Here is a 25,195-nt window from a genome sequence, read left to right as displayed (position 1 = left end):
ACCGGTCAACAATCACCCAGATGGTGGTGAACTTGTCAGACTCTGGAAGATCAGTTACAAAGTCCATAGAAATATGCGTCCAAGGACGATGTGGCACTGACAGTGGCATCAATTGCCTAGGAGGAGACTGACGAATGGTCTTGTGCTGGGCACATTTAGCACAAGAGGATACAAAGTCCTGTACATCCTGTTTGAGGGACGGCCACCAGTAGGACCTGGTGATAAACTCGTAAGTTTTCTGAATGCCTGAATGGCCAGCGAATTTTGAAGAATGCACCCAACAGAGCAACTTCTTTCTTAGAGCTGGCTTTACAAATCTTTTCCCTGTAGGGGGCGTGAGATTAGAAACTCCCGTTGCGGAGAAGGCCACTGGATCAATAATGAAGTGTTGATGTGTGGACTTAGACTCACTATCTTGCTCCCATGAGCGGGAAAGGGCATCAGCTTTTCGGTTTTGTGTCCCTGGACAGAATGACAGCTTGAAACGAAACCTGGAAAAGAAAAGTGTCCATCTGGCTTGACGGGGGTTTAAACATTGAGCAGACTTGAGATACAGAAGATTCTTGTGGTCTGTGATAATTGTGATCTCATGGACAGCGCCCTCTAGAAGATATCTCCATTCTTCTAATGCCAACTTGATGGCGAGAAGCTCTTGGTCACCGATGGCATAGTTACGCTCTGCAGGCAGGAACTTACGGGAGTAGAACCCACAGGGATGAAGACGTCCATCGGGCGCTTTCTGCGAGAGGACTGCCCCAACACCCACGGAGGAGGCGTCAACCTCGAGAATAAAGGGCAAGGTGGTATCAGGTTGTCTTAAAACAGGAGCTGAAGTGAACCTCTGCTTCAACAGATGGAAGGCTTCGATGGCTTCCGCCGGCCACTTCGCTGGATTAGACCCCTTTTTCGTTAAGGCAGTGATGGGAGCCACAATAGAAGAGAAGTTACGAATGAATTTTCTGTAATAATTGGCAAAACCCAGGAAACGTTGAATACCTTTCAGCGAAGAGGGAATTGGCCAATCTTGGATGGCCTGCAGTTTTCCTGGGTCCATTTGAAGACCAGAACCGGAGACAATGTACCCTAGGAAGGGTATAGACTTCACCTCGAAGACACACTTTTCCAGTTTACAGTAGAGATGATTTGCTCGCAGCCGGGACAGAACCTCTTTGACCCAATAACGATGTTCTGCGTAGATTAAAATGTCATCGAGATATACAACTACATGTCGATACAGAATGTCCCGAAAAATCTTATTGACATAGTGCTGGAACACGGCTGGGGCATTGCTGAGCCCGAAGGGCATGACTAGGTACTCATAGTGGCCGTCTCTGGTATTAAACGCCGTCTTCCACTCGTCACCCTCTCGTATGCGGATGAGATTATATGCACCCCTCAGGTCGAATTTCGTGAAGATGGTTGCACCGCTGACACGGTCAAACAGCTCGGTGATGAGGGGCAACGGATATCGGTTCTTTACTGTGATGTCATTGAGGCCGCGATAATCAATGCAGGGACGTAGGCCTCCATCCTTCTTCTTTACGAAGAAGAATCCTGCGCCAGCAGGAGAAGTCGAAGGACGGATGAATCCCTTTGCCAGATTTTCCTTGATGTAATCGGTCATGGCTTGAGTCTCTGGAAGAGAGAGAGGATAGGTTCTACCTCTGGGTGGTTCTTTGCCTGGGATAAGGTCGATAGGGCAATCCCACGGTCTGTGAGGAGGTAGGACATCAGCGCCAGACTTGCTGAATACATCTGAGTACTCTTGGTAGGGAAGAGGTGGAAGGTCTGCTGCATCGGCTGAAGAATGACGAGCTGGGAGTACCTTTTGGAGACAGGTACCGGAGCAGGAAGGATCCCAGGAAAGGATTTCAGATGTCTTCCAATCAAGGCGAGGATTGTGAAGACGGAGCCAGGGTAAACCCAGAACCAGAGCATGAGTGGCTCGGGGTAAAACCAGGAAGGACAAAAGTTCAGTGTGCAGGACTCCCACTTTCACTGTAAGTGGCAAAGTTCTGCGGGAGACTGTCGCATCAGGAATCCTACTGCCATCCACAGCAGTAAGGAAGACAGTCTTGGGAAGACTTTCAGTGGGCAACCCCCACTTGCGGACCAGTTCTGCAGTAACAAAGTTGCCAGCGGCACCGGAATCAAGAAGTGCGGAGACAGTCTTGAAATGCTGACCAACTTGTAGGGAAACTGGAAGGATGCAATCGGTTGCTGATGGAGAGGACTTAATTACTCCTAGCCTACCCTCTCCTTGACGGGCTAGGAGGAGGAGTTTTCCTGACGCTTTGGGCATGCAGAAATTTGATGTGCAGGATCGGCACAATACAGACAGAGCTGTGCCAACCGACGACGTCGACATTCTCCAGGAGACAAACGGAAGCGGTTTATCTCCATTGGTTCTTCTTTGGAATGGACCGCAGGAGCAGTGGGTAAAGAAGGCGGAGGAGTTGGCACTTTAACTGGAGCGCTCTTGTGACGTTTTACAGCCCTTTCTCGAAAGCGTAGGTCTACTTTGATACATAAGGAGATAAGGTCACTTAGACCTGAAGGTAAGTCTCTGGTAGCGAGTTCATCCTTAATATGGTCGGATAGGCCATGCCAGAAAGCTGCGTATAAGGCCCCATCACACCAGGAGAGTTCAGACGCCAGAATCTGGAACTGGACCAGATATTGCCCGACGGAGCGGGATCCCTGTCTGAGACGGAGGAGTTCAGTGGAGGCAGATGCTGATCGCCCAGGCTCATCGAAGATACGCCGGAATGTTGACACGAAGTCCTTGTAGTTGGACAGGATGGCATCAGATCTTTCCCATAAGGGAGACGCCCATTCTAACGCTGCTCCACACAGGAGGGAGATGATGTAGGCGATCTTGACCCTTTCAGTAGGGAAATTGCTGGGTTGCAGCTCAAAGTGAATCTCACACTGATTGAGAAAACCTCGGCAGGTCTTGGGGTTCCCATCATACTTGGTGGGGACAGACAGATGAAGGCGAGGTGCAGCAGCCATTACAGGAGGATGAACTGGACTTGGAAGTTCTCTGACAGGCTCAGGGCCACTGAGAGTGGTCTGTAGCTTATCCAGCCGGGAAGACAGATCTTGCAGACAATGAATCACTTGGCTCTGCGCAGCCTCTTGCTGATCCAAGCGAACAGCCAGTTGCTGTACAGGGCTGGATGATGATGCTTGGCTTGCGGCTGGATCCATTTGGCTAGTGCTTACTGTCACACCAGGGGGCTTAGTCGGCAAGACTGAGACCTCTGGTGGGGACCTGGACCGGTACCTGAACCGGGGAGGTTGGAAAGGACCCTTGCGCATGGACTGCGCGACAGTGCACCCAGAGCCAATAAGCAGTCAGAGGTAAAAGTACAACCAGATTTATTATGCAGAAGGTTGTAACGGTACAGGCAGTAAAGTATGCAGGAATAATGACAGTTCATGCAGATTGCAATACTTTACAGATGTGATGGATATGGTATCGATGGTGGAACATCGGATGGATATCGGATATGGAGACTGTGGAATGACGGACGGAAGGTAGGAGCTTGACTGTGGGTCCGGAATGACGGACGGAAGCTTGACTTGGGAATCCGGAATATCGGACTATCGATGAAACATCGGAGGCGGATAATGCTGGAGCATCGGAGGACCAGAGTCCCGGAGCTAGGCTTGGTCGCTGGGCTGAAGAGGCAGGCTCACAGGTGATGGAATAACCTGGACTTCAACAGGAGATGGAATAACCTGGAATACACTGCAGCATGGAAGACAACACCAGCAGAGAAATACACTTGCACGGAGACAAGGACAGCTGACCATACACTGGAGACAACTGAAGCACTAGCAATGGTTCTGAGAGCTCCCTGCATACTTATACCCACTGGGTGGCCAGGATTGTCCGGGCAGGTATGACAGGGAGATCAGAACCATTGGGATTGGACAGTACAGACATGTGACTGGGAAGAACATGGCAGCCCCCATGTCTGCTATGGCGGGAAAGTATGTTTGTGCGCGCCATGCTGGATACTGGGAGCAATGGCGGCGGACGGATGGATTGCCGTGCACTGAGCACTGTCACTGGGAGACAGGAGAGCGGTGCGCCGCACAGCCGCGGACTCAGCAGCGCTGAGGGGACTGGAAGGTGGCAGCAATGATGGCGCACGGCAGACAGGACGCCGGCAGAAGTGACGTCTGGACCGCAAGCTGAACCTGCGGAGGCACTTAGCTGGTAAGAAAGTCTGTCTGACAGCTCGGATCGTGACAGATATACTTCTTGGACTGTACTGGAGTGACCACCACTGAGATGTACTTATTGGATTGGAGTATCTACCACTGAGATGCACGTCGAGTGACCACCACTGATGTGCTCTTCTTGGACTGTACTGGAGTGACCACCACTAAGATGTACTTCTTGGACTGTACTGTAGTGACCACCACTGAGATTCACTTCTTGGACTGGATTGGAGTGACTACCGCTGACTATATTGGAGTGACCACCACTGATATGCACTTCTTGGACTATATTGGAGTGACCACCACTGATATGCCTTTTTGGACTGTACTGTAGTGACCACCACTGAGATGAACATCTTGGACTGTACTCTATTGACCACCACTGAAATGCACTACTTGGACTGGATTGGAGAGAGTACTACTGAGAAACCGAAGACTTAATGGAAAGTGTAGAAAGTTCTGTCTTCTCTCGAGGAAGGTCAATGGAGAAAAACAATCCTGGTGGTGACTTTAGGAGATTTTTGGTTTATAATGAATGTACAGTTTCTCTCATCCAATGTGTCTGAAGTAGAACTGAACCCCAGGCAAATAATGATACCTGTCCTTCAACACCCTCCAACATACTCTTCTGGGAATCCACAATGTCTCTAAACAGGGGTAGCTGAGACATGTCCCCTGAAAATGGCAACAGTCATGGAAATTGGCCAATCTGTATTAATTCAAGCACTGGTTGTATGACGGTGGTTATATATAATAACTTGTACCAGAAGGTAAAATTTGCAAGTCTGGTCAATACATTTCTCTCGTTCTGAATAATTTATTGTGGTGTTATATACAGGGCCAGGTCTACAATTGGGGGCACCTCTGACTATCTCAGACTTTCGCATGAGGTACTGGAAAGGGAGTATTGGTCGGTGGGTTGTGGTGGGAGCAGTAAGCTTAAGTTTTACCTATAGTGCCTAAAATCCTTGCACCGTCCCTGGTTATATAGAAACACAAGACATTAGCAGTGAGTACGACCCATCCAGTACACAGGAGAACATGTTCCCCGTTCTGTAACAATCACCTTTTATACAGAGCACTCTGGTGGTTTTCTCTGTAGGCCTCTCTAAACTGGGATGCTCCACTCTGCAGATAAACTCTGCTCCCTCCTCTGAGACGATGGACGGTTTAAGCTTTATAATCGTCTTGCACGTAAATGTGTTATCCTTCTGCTTTTCCAGCTTGATCTCTGAAATGCTGTATCTATCACTAGGACCCAGCGGGAATAATTCCTGGCTGTGCCTCTCCTTCTTCAGCCACCTGACGTTCAGCACATCGGGGAACACATTGGACACCTCGCACCTCAGTGTAGCTGTGCTGCCATTGAGAAGATTGGGGACCAGAATGTCCTGAACTTCCGGCTTCCAGGGAAACTCTGAAAGGTAAATATAATTCAATCAGGACAAAGAAAAATTAAAATATACATTTACAGTAACTATGACATCATTTGTTTCCCTCGTGAATTGTTTGGACCATTCAAAAAACAAATGTTTTGTATCAATGATTCCTTGGGGCACATTAGTTCTGTGTTTTATGATGGAGACCGGAACTGTCAGTATGAACCCTGTCTCTTTAAGGCCAAGTCTACAAACTGACACCCAAAAAAAAAAAGAAAACTTCATGTCACATTTTCATGTTGACCATTTCTGTGTCTTCCCTCTGCACATGTTTGTACAGACAGAATTTAAAAAGCTGCCCTGAGCGCGGCGAAACGCGTTTTTTAGGACCCTGTACCACCTGAAGCTGAGGACCGGAGAGATATGCAAGCCGCATTCTGACTTTGAAATTTCAACTTTTCAACCTGTCAGCTATCACGGTTCCTACAGCACAGGCGGAGTGCCAACACAGCTCAGCCCCGCAATCATCCCTGAGATTGGAGAGGACGCAGCCGCTGTGACCAGCGTACTCCAGCTCGCATCCCTCCCGCTGACTAGTGATCTAGCGTGAGACAGACAGGAGCTGTGAGGTGCCAGGAGACTGTGTACACGCAGAGGTCGCCCCGCTGGACATTACCAATGGTGACAGACTGACACTACCTGCGGACAATCAGTGAGTACTGCATTTGTGCACACCTCTAACCCCCCATATTCTGGACCCCACTTACAAACGGAGTGCCACAGTTGCCCCACCAGTTTCCATAGGGGCGCACAGGTGTAAATATAAAATTTACACTCAATAAATCTCACTGTGAGTTTCAAACCATCTCCCCGCTAATTGATGGGACATTTATCCCACAGCAGGGATTGACAGCAAGTTGCTGTGCTATATGCAAAACAACTTTTTGAATTTTTTGCATTCCTGGGACCAGTACTGGTAATTATGAACATTTAAATTCAAACGGATATTGATTGGTAACAAATGTACCTCCAGTTTTAGCTTGCATGAATGCAATTAATTTATTTTATTGTGATTTATTATTAAGTTGTTATTAAATCGTATTTTTGTGTGTACATACGGCACCTAGTGGTTTTTTCCTTTTGTTAGAATTTAGGTGAAAGCCTGAAAAAAAAAACAGTTTGTAAAAAGTTACAGTCAGCAGAGGTTAGAGCCTTGTACCTTTATCCAGCATAGACACACATCTGGATTCCCAGCCCTCCGTAGACTCGTGTTTCCAAGAGACGGTCGCGGCCGACTTGGAATCTTTGAAGAAACGTCCGGGTATTCTATACTCGCTGTGGACGCTGTACATGCTGTCGCTGTTTTTTAGGACTTTGTACTGAATCGGTGTATCAGCGTTGTTCCACCTGATCTGGATGTCTTTAGGGTAAAATCCCTCTATGTCCAATGAACAGAGCACCTCTCCCAAATCAGTCAGAGACAGTCTTATAGGGTTCCCCACTTTGGGCTTTGCTGGAGGAGACAGTGAGGATAGGTTTAGCAGACATAAATGCAGAAGTGAGAAGTGTGTATGTTCCATATGTCAGAAGGTGGGAACATAAACCTTGGGGGTTACATAGTAACATAGTAATTAAGGCTGAAAAAATTATCCAGTTTTGATTTAAATTCATTAACAGCAGTTGCTGTAACCACCCCACCGGCAATGAGTTCCAGAATGTTACTGCTCTAATGGTGAAGAATCCTCTTCTTAATTCAGTACGGAATTTATTTTCCTGGAGCCTCAGTACATGCCCGCGTGTCCTAAGTATAGGCCTGTTAGTGACCAATCATCTCCCAGTTCCATATGATTCCCAATCCTGTATTTGAACATACCAATAATATCACCTCTCAACCTCCGTTTCTCCAGTGATAACATATTCAGCCTGCTTTTGCTGCTGCACTTGAGCAGTGTGCACTATTACCCAATTTCTCATCTATGATGACCCCCAAGTCCTTCTCTACAGCAGCATTCCCTATAATAACTCCATTTAGCCTATAAGTAGCTTGTTCATTTTTGTTCCCATAATGAATTACTTTACTTTTCTCAATGTTAAACTGCATTTTCCACCTTTCCGACCACCTTTCCAGTTTAATTAAGTCACTTTGTAGTGTTTCCACATCCTCTCCTGAGTAAATTTAATTACTTAATTTCGTGTCGTCCACCAATATTGCAACTATTAAACAAGGTGGGTCCCTATATTGAACCTTACAGGACTCCACTTTGGACCTTACTCCAGCTGGAATGTATGCCATTTACCACCTCTCTCTGTCCCCGATTGTGCAAACAGTTGGTACTTGTGTAATAACTGGGCGCCCCATTTTGAGATTGGGTCAGAAAAATCGCATCGCAATCAAATCGCATGCGATGCGATGGACGCAATTTTCCATAGGATTCAATGTTAAAAGGGTTCTGTTCATTTCCCCACTATCCAAGTGGGCATAGAGTTGATTTTATATAGCGTGGCGAGCGCAGCGAGCCACCGAGGCCGAAGTGTGGTGAGCGGACACGGAACACATTTTAAGTAATCCGCATCCGCTTGCCACGCTTCGGGCTCAGTGGCTCGCTGCGCTTGCCACGCTTCATAAAATCAACTCTATGCCCACTTGGATAGTGGGGAAATGAACAGGACCCTTTTAACATTGAATCCTATGGAAAATCGCGTCGATCGCATCGCATGCGATTTGGGCGTGATGCGATTCGATGCGATTTTGCCAAAAATCGTGTCGCATCGCATCCAATTGTATGCCTTAAGTTAAGGCATACAATCACATAACCGGGCACCCAGATATTACACAAGTACCCAAATTTGTGTAATATATATATATATATATATATGTATATATATATATATATATATATATATATATATATATATATATATATATATAGTTTTGGTTGATAATGTGACCTTTTTTTGTTTGACAGTAGTTTGCATCATTTATACAACATCAACAATGACTTATTTTAAAAAAAAAAAGTTTTCTCACCAAAAAGATTCTTAGGCTGAAATGTTTTTTCTTTGGATCTCCCCTTGGTGATAACTTTGCAGCCTATGGTTATTTTCTTGTGTTTCGAAATAGAAGTTATGAAGCTCAGGGAGGAGGTGAGGTCCAGGAGACCCTCTTTGTCTGACACATCAGTCCTCTCTCTGATAGCCTGATATCCGGATGACTGAGGACCATCTCTTGTCAAGTCCTCTCCCGTTGGGCTCTCAGATATTTCCCGAACACTTCCATCTTTCTTCCTCACAGTCCACACCACCCTGGAGTCCTCAGTACAGTACAAGGCTGCACAGTACAAAGTGACCTTTTCCCCATTATGCCACATCTGGGGTCCATGAATGTTGTTAACAAGGAAATCCTGCACATCTGTACAATAGTTATGATTTGCGAAAGAAAGAAAAAAAACCATTAGTATACTGCAGCTCAGTCTAAAGACTCACTGATATCTGGTCTACTATAGACAGACACTAAGGTATAGCCACATACACAAGATGTGCGGGAACACCATAATGTCAGGGGAGTAGAGGTGATATACCAATATCAGTAGTTGTACTAATCACGAGCACTAAACATAACATACAGTCATTTTTAAATCAGAAGGATATTCCCTTTAGAAGATGACCAAAAATATCTTTTTCTTTAATGACAGTTCATCTGCAAATTCTGCAAATTAGCGGCACAGCAATGGGTGCGACTTGTGCCCCAACCTAGACTAAAATGTGTTTCTGGTAGTGGGAAGAGACCATAATATTTCATGAGATCAATAAAGATAAAACCAACATATTCTAGTTTGCATGAAATGACCTTATCATACGTTGGGATGGCCCAAGGCTAAGTTTGTGGACTTTACCTCCTCAATGTAAACAATTTGAACCTTAGGTTAACCTATGAAATAGTTACACAAAAGGTTAAAAAAAAATTGAACAGTGGAGGGAAAGTAGTACAATTATGACCGATTTCTTCATCATTAAGGTTTTCTATGCAGAACTTCTATTTGAATTTATAAAGCAAAATACAGTGAATGTACGCATAAATAATACGATGAATATTACAATTATTTACCTGTCTCCCAAGGGTTCAGTGTATTGGACTGGATTGGTGTCTCCAGGCTGGGATGTTCCACTCTGCAGAAAAGCTCTACGTCTTTCTCCAACTCCTGGGATTTCCTGAGAGAAAGAACCGCTGTAGAGGTGAAGGTTTTGTTGTCCGTCCTCTTTGATGTGATCTTTGGAATCGTGTATTTCCCAGATTGTGAAACATCGGCTATATCCTGGCTCCCTTTCTTCTTCTCAAACCACTTCACAGTCAATGCGTCGGGGAAATAATTTGACACCGTGCACCTCAAATGGATCTCATTACCCTGGTGAACGCACTCTATTGGACAGTCTTGCATCTTCGGCTGCCAAGGCAGATCTAAGTAATGGATTACATAAGTGGGAACAAAGACATTTGTGGAAAATGGTGATCATGTTGTGGTATCGAGATGTGCTAAGCTTGAAAAGTGATAAAATGGAGAGTGATAAACCACCAGTCAATCATTTCCTAAAAGCTATATCACAGGATATTTGAAAAAAAAAAATGACAGTTAGGGGCTGGTTTCTTGGTGGTTTATCATTCTCCATTTTACCACTTTTCAAAGCTTAGTACATGTTGCCGACAGAGACAACGGGTCAAATTCATTGTCAGCTGAGCTGTAATCAAGTTTGCTGCAATTTGGAAATACAGATGGAGCAGACTTTGTTTCAGTGCGTACGGGCATACATCTGAGAATGTATTAAAGAGACACAAAGGTTGTTTCGGAGTGTTTGATGTGATGTAGTTTAGGTTATGGTTTAGGTTATGTTACAGCTTGAACACAAAAAACCCCCACAATTTGCCGACATACTGATTGCCGTTGTATTTGCGCATGTGCAGATCCCGGAGGTTATGGGCGGGGGCGGACACTGGGCTGGCGCAGGAGTACACCCAGCTTTATATGGGCATCCCCATCAAAACGCTTGTCAATTCCTTGGGTACGCAGGTGGGCCGATGGCCGGCGGCTGAAGTCACATGATGCCAGCTCCCCGCCCTGTTTTTGTCCATATCCGACTGGAATAAAAGTCAGTTTTCACTGACTTTTATTTCTGAAGGGGAGAGAAATCATTTGATGGTCGGCGTGATGATCAGATGTTCATCGGGGGGGGGGGGGGGGGGGCGGGCGGGCGGGTGGCGGTACCTGCTCACTAGGCAGTGTATATTGAATCAGGCCCTTAGTACCAAAATCCTAATTTTCTTCTATTCGCACTTATTACAAGAACACAGATCTGGCCTACAGATACAACTGTGTCCAAGGCAGATAGTAGAACCGTGTTACAGTAAAATATATCTTAGTAAAGAATAGAATACAGATGGAGCAGTTCACATTGATCACATTCTATCGCCAGCTGCCACCACAAGGGGTCGCGCGCACAAGACGATCGCACTCTCCATTCTGACGGAGCCCACCGAAACCCTCCGCCGGCTCCCTGCTACTCCCCCATCCTCGCCCGTAGCTGCCCACGCCCCCTAGTCACCCTGCCCGTCTTCCTGAAGCGGAGATGGGCATGGAATCCGCTCCCCGCCGCCGTGCTGATGGGAACGCGCGAGTGTGTGAGACACTCTCGCACCCCCGTCAGGTGGAGCGCCTGTACACCGGCCTGTGCCAGCTCAGGAGATCTGCCAATAGTTCAGGCTGGCTGGCAGGTGCATACAACTTAAGCCAGGTATTTGGTAACAAGGGTTAAAGGGCCCATGTATTATTAAATATTTGTAGCTTATTCCACAAAAACACCTATTTGGGGGGGACCTCAAATATTAAGTATTACACAAGTGAATGACTGAGGGACCACAGCGTGGATCTCTGATACCTGCCTGCAGCCACAACACCCACAGATTTCTTTGGAGGATGCAATGCTGCCAGATCAAGTAAGATCCAGAATGAGAAAGCATCCCAAGCTCTGCCCCAGCAGCTAACGCCATCGGGGGATGCTGCTAGCTGGCTGTCCCCTACACTAGCAATAATAAGCCATCAGAAGGTTCCTCTGGGAGCCCCCTTAGGATGGCCACCGTAAATGTTTGGGCGGCAGACCGTACATGCACAAAAGCCCCACTTCCGCACCCAGCATATTGCAGGGAAGGGTTCCTTTCAGGGAACCTGTCCCTGCAGGTGCTCTTTGATACATGCCACTGGAATATTTCATTGTGGTTTTGGGCGCTAATATTGCATTAAAAAAGAATATACATTTTATATCCGGAAAAATAATGGTGTAATGCAAAGGTTACCCATTTACATTTGCATGTAGGGTAAATACTGGGTGGGTCATTCCATGAAAAGTTATTTTTTTATGTAACGTTTGTTACCTGTTTCATGACAAGCTTTGCATCAAAATTAAAGCATATCATGTACCAAGCAAACAACATTTACTTTGCACAAAATATAAAGAAACGTATTCTGAGAAAATATATATTTCACATACTTAAAGTGGTCAAAATGTAACGTTTGTTGCCATGGAATGACCCGGCTGCTTTTGCATGTAGCCAACACAATCTGGACAGGTTTATTGCTTATTTTAACAGTGCAGTTTAGATTTGAGATAGGACACCCCCTTCCCCCAAACACCACCACATCTAAAGCCCCATACATACTAAAAGATAAAGTGAAAGATATAGGTACTTGTTTCCTAGCACGGCGAGGGGCGGCGGTACGCGTCCTCCTACCTTTTCATACCCCCACTATCCACGTCGGCGTGGAGTTGACTCTATATAGTCCGAGTCCAAAGCGTGGCGAGCGGACTTATATTACTTAACCTCTTCTCCACGTCCCCTCGCCACGCTTCGGGCTCGGTGGCTCGCTATACTATATAAAATCTACTCCGTTCCGACGTGGATAGTGGAGGTATGAAAAGCTCAAAGGGCGCGTACCGCTGCCCCTCGCGGGCTCACTACGCTTTAGGTTGACGTTCATATTGGGGGTTACGTTGATATTGGTGGGTCATTTTACATTTTAAGTACCCATAAGGGACTGTTAAAAATCGTATATGCTTGTTATACAATAAAAAAATCGAATCGCATCGCATGCGGCTATATCGCATGCCATGCGATGCGCTCAAATTTAATGGAAATCGTGGGCGCCGTGCTAGGAAACAAGTACCAAGATATTTTTCAGAAAGCCCATTCTAAAAAATATATTTGACTTTGTCTTCTAGTTTCTACGCTTGAGGTCGTTAACAATGTGCGCCCCCGCGCGTCGTTAATGACCCCCTTCCTCATCCAGCATGTAAGAACGAGGGAGGTCCTTGTTAAGGGCGGCAATGCTGCAACGGCAGCACGGCCGTCACTCTCCTCACTGCCGTTGCTGCCCATGGCACTTGCTGATGGCGGTAACCCTCCCCGCTGGGTCTCCAAGTGTGTATGGGGCGTTTATGTCTTCACTAAGCATTGTTCCCTAACAGTGTACCAGAATATGCAGCGGGCAGGGAGAGCACTACATTGTATACACCTGCATTCAGCACACAGAGACAAGTAATTCTTAATAAGTCCCATCTAACCTGTAGGTCATTAATATTGTCACCCTGAGATGTTACTGTTACACTCCTGAGACTGTACCTCTCGCAGACAGTTCCTTGGACTGACTGACGTCCATCGACTCATGTTTCCACGTCACAATGACTTTACTCGTGGGGTCATTGAAGAGAGCTCCGGGCACCGTACACTGACTCTTCATAGTATACGTTGCGTCTGTGTTGTTTAATAACTGTTCCTGAGATGGGATTTTCTCCTGGTATTTAGCGTCCGTACACACCCAGGAGATCTGCAGTATTTGGGGATAGAATCTCTGTACCGTGGCGGAGAGCTGTACATCGTCTTGGTTACAAAGGGAGAACTGGACTGGCTCAAGGAATGTTGGTTTAGCTGCAGAATGAGAGTGAATATATCAGCCACATGTCATAATGTAAAATATCAGCACCCAAAAGGTGTTATACTGCGTCATTTTGAGCGGAGAATAATGCAGAGTAAAAGTAGTGGAGAGTAGCCATGTGTTTCGTCCTCCATGGAGTTTTCAACCATGGATGGCCATTGGTTTCAGTCCATTGGGGTGGAGGGCGTGACCATCAATGGTCCACAACCATGCATGCATTGTAACTGATCAATAGGTTAACTGTCCTTCATTTTGGGGAGAGGTGACCGTTTTCTCTTAAAGAAATCTGAAAGGGGACCAGAACCTTAAAGACCATATCAAATACCTTTTTAAGATCACGGGTGGTCGTTAAGCCTGAGAAGAGCACTGGAGACAGCAAATGAGTGATGTGTGAGGGGATGGGGTGGAGTGGACAGGTAGGAGAGTAGGTGGAAAGGAAGAGGATAAAGACTTCACCCTAATGTCTAAGATCCAAAACATAGACTCAATGGTGTCTTACCATGAATGGTTTTTAACTCATAAGTTTTCTCCTCCTCTTTCTTATTCGAAACAATCTTGCAGGACACATTGGCCCCAAGATGTCTGGAGATTGTTGGAATGAAGATCAGCTTTGTGTTAATATCATACAGCCCCTTTCTTTTCTGGTTGGACATCTTCTCCGTTGTCACCTTGTACTCCCTGGACATTAGGGGCTGTTCCTCCTCTTTATCTCCTGCTGGTGCCTCTGAGACCTCACATGTTGTCCCATCTTTATTTCTGATGACCCAGGTCACCAGGACGTCCTGAGCACAGGTAGAAGCCGTACAGTACAAGGTGGTTTTCTCACCATTGACCAACGTGGCACCCTGAATGTTACCCACTGCTATATCTGGCAAACCTGTACAAGACAAGGGAAACATGATGACATGTGTAATACAATGGTGAACAGAAATGGTACTACATTATCACATCATTCACTCAGAAGAACACAATCTTTTGTGCAAAAGGAAACGGAAGTCATCGCCTGGTTGGTGGGAGTGACCGGATTGATTGGGAACATTGGAAGAGATGTGTCCAAAGATCTCAAGAGGAAAAGCAGAGAGGGTGCCAATTACAACCAACCAGCTTCTAGCCATCATTTATCTAGTACAGGTACAGTCTATAAAAATCTAGGTAATTGGTCGCTATGGGCAATTTCTCCAAGCCACCTGTCCTCTTTATAGATGGGCAGCGCATCAGCATAATGGTGGGCAGTGGGTGCCTCATAAAGGTGGGCAGTGGGCCAGCATAATGGTGGGCAGTGGGCCAGCATAAAGGTGGGCAGTGGGGCAGCATTAGGTGGTCAGTGCGTCAGCATAATGGTGAGCAGTGGGCACCTCATAAAGGTGGACAGTGGGCCAGCATAATGGTGGACAGTGGGGCAGCATTAGGTGGTCAGTGCGTCAGCATAATGGTGAGCAGTGGGCACCTCATAAAGGTGGACAGTGGGCCAGCATAATGGTGGACAGTGGGGCAGCATAATGTTGATGGCCAGTGGTGTCGCCTGCGTACCTTGTTTGGATCCACAGAGCAGAGCAGCATGCTTCCTCTCTTGCTGTATCACGTGCACAGCGGGTGGAGGAGGAGTGACTCGGAAGTGAGCTCAAAACAACTCAGATCGCACATTGCAGTGCGATAAATCAAATGTATTAAAAACAGCATGCGATCATACGGCCGCTGCGATAAATATTAAAAACAGCACATAATGGGCCTTATTTTGGTTCATTCTTTCTGTCAAAATCCTTCTTAGATGGACAAAACCATGTGCACTGCAGGGGGGCAGATGTAACATGTGCAGAGAGAATTAGATTTGGGTGAGTAATTTTGTTTCTGTGCAGGGAAAATACTGACTGCTTTATATCTACACTGCAATATAGATCTCACTTTGAAGTAAAACCCCACCCAAATCTAATTCTCTCTGCACATGTTACATCTGCCCCACCTGCAGTGCACATGGTTTTGGCCATCTAAGAAGGATTTTGTCAGAAAGAATGAACCAAAATAAGGCCCAATATCTTGAGATGCGAGATTTGACCTACGTGGTCGCGCATCGCATGACACATTTGATGTGCATACAATAATGAGATTTATCGCTCCAATGTGGTCGAAATCGAAGAGGTGTATACAATATCTCACAAGTGTATGGGCATGCACATATATATTCTAAACTAGGTGATTCATCGCGCCCTCTGCGTTCTTCACACTGTTGTAAGGGGCTATGCCTGCACCCCCCCCCCCCTGGAGTAGCGGGTCTGCCCACAACACACACCCCCCCGGAGCAGCTGGTATGCCCGCCCTCCCCCAGAGCGGCGGGTCTGCACGCACCCCCCCCCCTCGCTGGAGCAGCCGGTATGCCTGCAACTCCCCGGAGCAGCGGGTATGCCCGCACCCCCCCTCCGCTGGATCGGCAGCGTCGGCAGACTGCTCCAGCGAGAAGGGGGGTGCGTGCATATCCGCTGCTCCAGCAAGAAGGGGGGGTGCGTTCTGACCCGCCACTCCTGGCGGGCATACCCACTGATGCAGTGGGTGGGGGGGGAGGGGGGGAAGGAGTGCTCGCAGACCCGCTGCCCTGGGGGAGGGAAGGGAGGCTGGCAGCGTTGTTGGCAGACCTGCGGCTCTGGTGGGGGGGGGTGCAGGCAGACCCGCCAATCCAGGGGGGGGGGCGGTGCAGGCAAACCTGCTGCTCGCGCGGGGGGGTTGGGCTCAGACCCCAGCTGATCCTTGGGGGGGGGGGGTGGTGCATGCATACCCCCTTATCTTGGGGGGGGGGGTGCGGGCAGACCCGCTGATCCTGGGGTTGGGCCGGTGCAGACCTGCTGATCGGGTGGGGGGGGGGTGTGTGTGTGTGTGTGTGTGTGCATGCAGACCCACTGCCTGGGGAGCAGTGTTCCCTCTAAGCTGTGCGCGTGTGCGCGCGCACACAACTCGCCAAGCCCACGCAAAGACATTACAACTGAGCGCACAAAGGTTAAAATCTTGTTTAGTGTGCCACGAGTTTAATAAGGTAAAAATCACTGCTATAGCGTATATGTGTGGTGTGTAAAGTCTGTAAACATTCAAATTGCTTTATTAACTCAACAGAACTCGAAACCTAGGCCTTTATATGTTATGTGACGCACAAAAATTTTAATTTCCTTCAAAAGTTGCACAGCCAATATCTTTTGCCACACACAGCCTTCGTAAAATTAGAGGGAACATTGCTGGGGAGGGGTGCATGCAGACCCGCCGATGGAGGGGTGCAGACCCGCTGATAGGGGGGGTTTGCGGGCAGTCCCGCTGATCCGGGTGGGTTGTGCGCTCAGACCCGCTGCTCGCGGGATGTTGTGCACTCAGACCCGCTGTTCCCGTGGCGGGGGGTTGTGCGGGCAGACCCACTGATCCGGGTGGGCGCGGGCAGACCCGCTGATCTGGGCGGGGGTGGGAGGGTTGTGCGCTCAGACCCGCTGTTCCCGTGGCGGGGGGTTGTGCGCTCAGACCCACTGTTCCCGTGGAGGGGGAGTTGTGCGAGCAGACCCGCTGATCCTGGGGCTGGGGCGGTGCAGACCTGCCGATGTGGGGGGTGCATACATGCTGATAGGGGCGGGGGTTGCGGGAAGACCCGCTGATCCGGGGGGGTGCGGGCAGACCCGCTGATCTGGGTGGGGGGTTGTGCGCTCAGACCCGTGCGGGGGGAGGGGGGGGTCTTCGGGGAGATCCGCTGCTCACCTGTTGGCTGTGGTGTATAATGGTGGGTGGTGCTGTAGCCCTGGCTGGGCGGGGGGCAGTGTTTTTCAAGGGGGTGTGTATAACGCTGGTCTATCCCTAGGGGGGGCGGGTTTGTGTAAAACGCTGGGCTGGGGGGGTCCTAAGGCAGAAACTATGTGTGCATAATGCTATCAATCACTCTTGTAACCCCGCCCAGCGTTATATATACACACGGGATGAGTGACAGATCTGACTAAATATATAAGAGATAATCTATCTGTAAAACTATGTGCTCATTTTTAGGGTTTCATGCATCCTGATTGAACCACCCATTGTGTCCGTGCTGTAGTGGTCATCATTAGTGTCTGGACTTGATCCCGCCCCATGCTGGCTGTAAAAGATTCATCTGAAGCTGCCACCCCAACTGAAGACCTAATACTAGCATGGAAGTTGGGCTACATTCCCAGCGCACTCCTAGAACAATCACATTCCATCGGGCTTGCCTACCCTCCCGGAATGGCCGGGAGCCTCCCGGAAATTCGGGTCCTTCTCCCGGCCCCCCCGGGAAGGTGGGCAAGTCTCCCGCATTCTGCCAATTGCCCCCGCTCCCCCCTTGCCCGCTGGTGTAATTACCAGAAATCGCAGGGCTAAAATGACGCAATCGCTGCATTTAAGCCCCACCCCCTCTCCGCGGCCGGCAAATCACAGAGTTTTCCGCCATGTGGGGGCGGGGCCAACTGATGTCAGACTTGCTCCCGCCCCCCTGACGTGTTGCCTGTCCGGGCTTCTTTAAAAGTAGGCAAGTCTGCATTCCATGGGTCTTAATACTTACAGCCCTGCTGACATCCAGAAATGCCTACTTCCCCGCTCCAGAAGTGCCTACTTCTCCGCTCCAGAAGTGCCTACTTCTCCGCTCCAGAAGTGCCTACTTCTCCGTTCCAGAAGTGCCTACTTCTCCGCTCCAGAAAGGCCTACTTCCCCGCTCCAGAAAGGCCTACTTCCACGCTCCAGAAAGGCCTACTTCTCCTCCAGAAAGGCCTACTTCCACGCTCCAGAAAGGCCTACTTCTCCGCTCCAGAAAGGCCTACTTCTCCGCTCCAGAAAGGCCTACTTCCCCGCTCCAGAAGTGCCTACTTCTCCGCTCCAGAAAGGCCTACTTCCCCGCTCCAGAAGTGCCTACTTCTCCGCTCCAGAAAGGCCTACTTCCCCGCTCCAGAAAGGCCTACTTCCCCGCTCCAGAAAGGCCTACTTCCCCGCTCCAGAAGGCCTACTTCCCCCCTCCAGAAAGGCCTACCTCTCCGCTCGATAATGGCCTACTTCCCCGCTCCAGAAGTGCCTACTTCTCCGCTCCAGAAAGGCCTACTTCCCCGCTCCAGAAAGGCCTACTTCCCCGCTCCAAAAAGGCCTACTTCCCTGCTCCAGAAAGGCCTACTTCCCCGCTCCAGAAAGGCCTACCTCTCCGCTCCAGAAAGGCCTACTTCCCCGCTCCAGAAAGGCCTACTTCCACGCTCCAGAAAGTGCCTACTTCTCCGCTCTAGAAGTGCCTACTTCCCCGCTCCAGAAAGGCCTACTTCCCCGCTCCAGAAAGGCCTACTTCCCCGCTCCAGAAAGGCCTACTTCCCCCCTCCAGAAAGGCCTACTTCCATGCTACAGAAAGGCCTACTTCCCTGCTCCATAAATTGTTTGCACATTCCCAGTGTGAACTAACATTTATCAGCGCTGAAGATGGCTGAACAGGGGGTGGGCACTGTCAGTCGCCCTGCACGTATATTCCCTGGACCGAATTTGGCTCTTTATGAGCCAACCTGAATCACCCCCTAAATCTTGGAGAGAGATATAGTGGACAGAAAAAAAGGGAGGGATGCATCAAGCATCGCATTTTGCGCACAATGTATCCCCCACATATGAATATCGGCCATTATTAATGCATGAAGATTTTAGCGTTTTTGTGCATCACTCCGATGTTGCAATCGGAATAGACGGTATCAGAAACAACGCAGAAAATTGATGTGACTGGGAGGTGGCTAGTAGCGCATGCAAATATATCCCAATCAGTAGGCGTGTTATGGGAGTGACGGGGGCGTGTCACTGCAAGCGGCTGAATTCCCAGGTGCCCAGTAGCAGGCACAGGAGACATATATATACTACACAGACACTGCTCTGGTACTGTATACAGTGTTTCTGTCCCTTCTCCTGTACAGTATAACAAGAGGCTTCCCCCCTGATGAAGTGGATGGGAGTCTATGATGTGTGTAGCACTTTAAAGAGTCCTTATGCCGTCTCAAATTGCACAAGAGACAAACAGGAGAACAATGAGATTTCCTTTATCTCAACGTTCAATAGGGAATCAATTCAAATCCAACATATTATTAACAAAAACTATAATTTACTTAAGTGTGACCCTATACTGAGAGATCAACTCCCTAAAGGCCCCAAATTCATTTTCAAGAAAAACAAAACAATAAAAAATATGCTAGCACCAAGTTTCTTTAAAGGTGAAGAAAATACAGGCACAAATTGGTTAAACACCTTATCTAAATCAATTCAGGGTTGTTTTAGGTGTAACAAGACTAGGTGCATAACCTGTCAACATATTCAAAACAAGCAGCAGTGCATAATTATGGCGGATAAAAAATCATACAGAATCAAATCATTCATCAACTGTGAAACAATATTCGTTATTTATATATTAACATGTTCCTGCGAGGTAAATTACATAGGACGGACCACTAGGGCCCTAAATACTAGGGGCCTTATTTTGGTTCATTCTTTCTGACAAAATCCTTCTTAGATGGACAAAACTATGGCCCTTATTCTGATCGGTGCGGCCGGATCCGAATATGCGGCCAGGACCGTGCGAAACCCCGCCTTCCATACGGATCGCCAACTCCGTCCGTACGCGGTAAGAAGCTGGCCGAACGGACCGCAAGTGTAGTTTACACGGAATACGCCTCCTCCATCTAAGGGAACCTCCCCCATCATTCGATGGTCGCAGACCATCGAATGCAGGACCGAGTGCTCCACCAGCTCCCGCAACCTCAGACCACACGGACATTTTTCCGTGCAAAAGCAGAGATCTGGGCGGCCAACTGACATCCGGCGATGTCATATGTCCTCCCCCTACACGCGCGTCACGGCCGCATTACCATACGTACGCCCAGCGTTTGCATGGGAACGCCCATGAAACGCGGGGTGTATGCATATGGTAATGAGCCCAAATAGCCCTTCACGCCCCTCTCCACCCCCTGTTCGGAGTGTTCACATATCATGCGGGATTTGGCCGTACGCCCCGCTCGCACATGCGCAGACACAAAACATCGCCGGCCCGAACGCACGCGGATATTTCCGCACCGACCAGAATAAGGGCCTATGTGCACTGCAGGGGGGCAGATGTAACATGTGCAGAGAGAATTAGATTTGGGTGAGTAATTTTGTTTCTGTGCAGGGAAAATACCGACTGCTTTATTTTTACACTGCAATATAGATCTCACTTTGAAGTAAAACCCCACCCAAATCTAATTCTCTCTGCACAAGTTACATCTGTCCCACCTGCAGTGCACATGGTTTTGCCCATCTAAGAAGGATTTTGTCAGAAAGAATGAACCAAAATAAGGCCCTAGATTTCTAGAACACAGACGAAATATCATAAACAAAAAAATAAATCATAGTGTCTCTAAGCACTACCTCATTCATCATAACAGTGACCCTAAATGTCTAAAAATCGTAGGGTTGGAGCATATACCTAACACCAAACGAGGGGGAGATCGCTTCACCACCTTATGCAGCCAAGAAATATATTGGATGCACAAAATGAATTCCATTCATCCGGAAGGATTGAATGATCAGGTGGAACTTAATGTATGTCTGTAACCGAAAACAACCTACTACTACTGCTGATGTTCCAAGAATTTATCCCTTATATTTAACCCTTCCCCCTAACTCTGTACACTTATATACGAACTAAGAACTGTGTTATAAATCTTTCTATATATTATCCTGTCGAAAAACAAAGAATCATCTGGAACCCTATCCGCCGCTTTTACACTAGGACCTATGCAGAAGCTGATACCTTCATGGAATTTCCTACAAAATCTACAGATGGCGCCGGCCTTATTATTGCCGCCTATGGCGATGTTTCCGACACACGCCATGGCGCATACATGTAGCGAATCGCCGTGGCGCTTCACGACGAGTGCAATATCACAGACCAACCACCAGATGTCACTTTTAAAAACCTCATTTGCGCATGCGTAAGATTTGTGCTTCAGCGCGTGCATGATGCGCAGGAATTACATGAACTTTATTATACGATGAGCACCTCTCTAATGCCGCTGGCACGAGCGTGATCCAGTCTCTTCAGCCGAGAGTGCATCATGCTGATGCGGACAGAGAGTGTCGTACATGTACGTCATGGCCGGGAGGTACTTCCCGACACATGACGTACATGTACGTCATGGCTTCTAACTGTCACTGCGTCTATAGACGCAGTGACAGTTAGGAGATGTAGCCGCACAGACGCTAATGCGTAACATCAAACACCGTAACATCAAACACCGTACTGTAGTTCTAAAGGTTGTACGACACGGACGCTATGCGTCTCAGTATACAGTACAGTATTGTTCTAAAGGCGGTCACAATATTGGAAACTTGGTCACAATATGGTTTTGCAGCATTACGCATGACGCTCGAGCTAACGGGACGCTCGAGCTAATGAGACGCTCGAGCTAACGGGACGCTCGAGCTAATGAGACGCTCGAGCAGCAACGACGGTATCCGCTCCCCGTCGCTAGGCCCTGCTTTCCCCGTCAGCTCCTGACTGTTAAGCTACAGGCTGGGTGTAGAATCAGTCATGGTAGTATAGTAGTCATTACACTGTACAGTTCTTGGCTGTAGTGTAGTGGTTATCTGCATGGTGTTTCACGCCGGAGACCCGTGTTCGATTACGGCGTTAAACCTTTAATATTATAGTATCAAATTTTACAGTTTTAACTAAGATATGATTATTGACAATATACTGTGTGATTAAAATATAATTATTTATATTTACAGTATAGTATTACATTTTACAGTATATTGTATAAGTAATTTATTACAGTATATAAAAACTACTGATAAACTACTGATAAACTACTGTACCCACTACTCAGCGGCGGGCGCACAGAATGGGACGTTGTTCCGCACAGGACGCACGGCGCATAGGACGCACGGCGCATAGCACGCACGGCGCATAGGACGCACGGCGCACACGCTAATGCAGTATACTGTAGGCGCCATTATCAGTATCGCTAGTACTGTACCTGGACCTGTTCAGTATGTCGGACACTGGCAGAGTCAGGAGGGCAAGGCCCTTTGGCAGAGGGGAGCTCCTCACCCTGGTGGCTTGGCGGGACAGGCTCCTGGTCTCTAATCAGGAGATTGTGGAGGCCTACCAGGGGGCCCGTCAAGCCATCAGGGTGAGGTTCCATAGAGACAGGCCAGTTAGGAGCCTCCAGAGGAGATGGTCCGACCTGGTCCGTCGGGACCCTCAACTGCTGGACTCCCTCAGGCAAAGTAAGTACTGTACATACTGTACCTGTACAATGTTGAGTGCTATTGTATACAGTATTTTTTTACTTGTTGCCATGGGGGATTTTACAGTATACTGTACCTGTATTTTTTTTTAATGTGCTGATTGCTGTACAACTGTTCAGGTAGATTTTACAGAACTTGCTATTAGAATTAGAATTTAGAATTAGGGGGTGTGTCATTCTCCACCTGAAGGGTGTGTCTACAGTACTTCCATACAGTACACTACTGTACTGTACATGGAGATACTGTATTGTGTGTGGGGGGGGGGGGCGCTGACCTGGACAGAGAGGTTTTTTGGACCGGGTCTGAGAGCGCCAGAGTCAGCTGTTCAGCAGTGGTATTGATACAGATTTGGGGGGAGCAGTATTAGACAGGTCCTTCTGAGCATTGTTCCGCTCTCCAACTCCAGGGCCTGGACCCCACTTCTTACATTCCCATTCCTGCAGCCACCAGACCTGGTTTCCAGCCCATGGTTGGGGTGATGTCAACATGTTAACCCCCGGAATCCATGGCAGATCATGTACTGTACAGTAAATTCTTTGCAATGAGCATGTTAATCCCTTCCAGAGTGTGCAACACCTGGAAGACCAGGTTCATCCCATGGCAACGAGCATGTTAACCCCCTAATATGCAATGAGCATTATAGTGTGTGTAGTAATGGGTAATGGACATTATGGAATGTGGTAAAATACTGTACATACTGTACTGTAATACAGTAGGTACTGTACAGTATTTTGGTGTACAGTATGGCATAATGTGTAGGACTAATGAGAGAGAGATGGAGATTGCTGCTACAGTACTGTGCAGTATTTCAGGGAGTCTCCTGCTGAAGAGGGAAGGCAACTACTGTATGCTGTACAGTACATGCTTGTTGCCATGGGTGATTTCCTACAGCATTGGTTTTCATGACATACTGTACAGTACTGTACAGTAAATTGTGGGCCCTTACAAACTTTTGATATGGGGCCTACAAATACTGTATCTGCAGTAATTACAGTATGCCTTACGCACTGTATTTCTTATTTTTCCAGGTATCAGCAGGATGACGCTGCGGGAGAGACAGCACCGCCACTGTAAGTACAGTACAGTATACTGTATACAGTACAGAGCGGAACATTGCATATTGACTTTCAAACATGTGGGATACTGTACAGGACCACAGCATTTCATCCCTCCTGGAATGGGTCATTTTGGCAGGTACTGTACTGTACTGTACTGTTATGTACTGCACAGTACAGTATGTACTGTAGTGTTGATACAGTACCTTAACACATTGTACTTTATAGTACAGTATGTTCGTGTTAGAGAATATACAGTACTGTACAGCACAGTCGTTTTTTTGTGTGCTTTTCCGCAGTCCCAGTGGATGTCGCAGCTCCAGAAAGCCTCCCTGCCGCCACCCAGGAGGAGAGGGCCACCTCTGCCCCCACCCAGCTCGAGGAGGATTCTCTGAGCGCGGTTGGTAAGTATTGTACAGTATAACACCAGGGCTCTCACCATCTGTACCGGAAAAGTATTTTTGAACAGGCTCCAGCATGTACTGAGGCCCTTGTTCTTCTTCACTCTCTGACAAAATCCTTCTTGGATGGACAAACCCATGTGCACTGCAGGTGAGGCAGGTGTTACTGGACTTGCGCAGAGAGAATTACAGTATCTACTGTACAGTAGATTTGGGTGTGTCATTTTGCACTGCCTCGCCTGCTGTGCACATGGGTTTGTCCATCTACTGTGGGGAGGATTTTGTCAGAGAGTGAAGCAGAGTAAGGGCATCAGTTCCTGCTGGAGCCTGTTCAAAAATACCCCTGCTTGCACGATACACCCTCTTTATTTTGTCCTTTTTTTTTTGACATTTGCAGCTCCAGAAAGCCTCCCTGCCGCCACCCAGGAGGAGAGGGCCACCTCTGCCCCCACCCAGCTCGAGGAGGATTCTCTGAGCGCGGTTGGTAAGTATTGTACAGTATAACACCAGGGCTCTCACCATCTGTACCGGAAAAGTATTTTTGAACAGGCTCCAGCATGTACTGAGGCCCTTGTTCTTCTTCACTCTCTGACAAAATCCTCAGCTCCCGGGTGCTGTACGGGCCCTCTCTGCGCTCCGCCATTGTACTGTACAATGCAGTGGTGCACAGCATACAGTACAATAAAGCACAGGTGACGCAAAATTTCGGCGCGGGGGTCCTAGACACATGACTTTCATCATGCGCCCAAAACTTTATTTAAAAGAGTTTGGAGATACTAAATCGCTAGGACATACTGTACTGTATAGTTTTATTAAATATCATTCTACAAAATACTGTACACACTGTATTCCAATAGAAAAAACCCTGAGGA

The 25,195-nt window shown here is 47.9% G+C and overlaps 1 protein-coding gene and 1 long non-coding RNA gene across 3 annotated transcripts in view; one reads left to right on the top strand and one right to left on the bottom strand.

Annotated features, from left to right (window-relative positions):
* The window catches only part of LOC146019889 (uncharacterized), a 94,825-nt gene that overhangs the window by 45,448 nt on the left and 24,182 nt on the right, over window positions 1-25,195 (bottom strand). For both annotated transcript variants that reach the window (XM_083152523.1, XM_083152524.1), the window contains exons 5-10: window positions 14,094-14,471; window positions 13,282-13,587; window positions 9,721-10,071; window positions 8,644-9,024; window positions 6,835-7,128; window positions 5,303-5,653 (exon numbers count right to left, since the gene is read on the bottom strand). In XM_083152523.1, the coding sequence (XP_083008649.1) occupies window positions 5,303-5,653; window positions 6,835-7,128; window positions 8,644-9,024; window positions 9,721-10,071; window positions 13,282-13,587; window positions 14,094-14,471 (2,061 nt within the window). The remainder of the gene's footprint in view (window positions 1-5,302; window positions 5,654-6,834; window positions 7,129-8,643; window positions 9,025-9,720; window positions 10,072-13,281; window positions 13,588-14,093; window positions 14,472-25,195) is intronic.
* On the top strand, window positions 23,835-24,807 carry LOC146021397 (uncharacterized). The gene is made up of 3 exons (XR_014450891.1): window positions 23,835-23,937; window positions 24,222-24,326; window positions 24,721-24,807. It is a non-coding gene; the product is annotated as an uncharacterized LOC146021397 (long non-coding RNA).

The sequence above is a fragment of the Crinia signifera genome, chromosome 7, assembly GCF_055691185.1.
Source record: "Crinia signifera chromosome 7, ASM5569118v1, whole genome shotgun sequence".
Classification (NCBI taxonomy): domain Eukaryota; kingdom Metazoa; phylum Chordata; class Amphibia; order Anura; family Myobatrachidae; genus Crinia; species Crinia signifera.
This window is presented reverse-complemented; position numbering and strand designations above follow the sequence as displayed.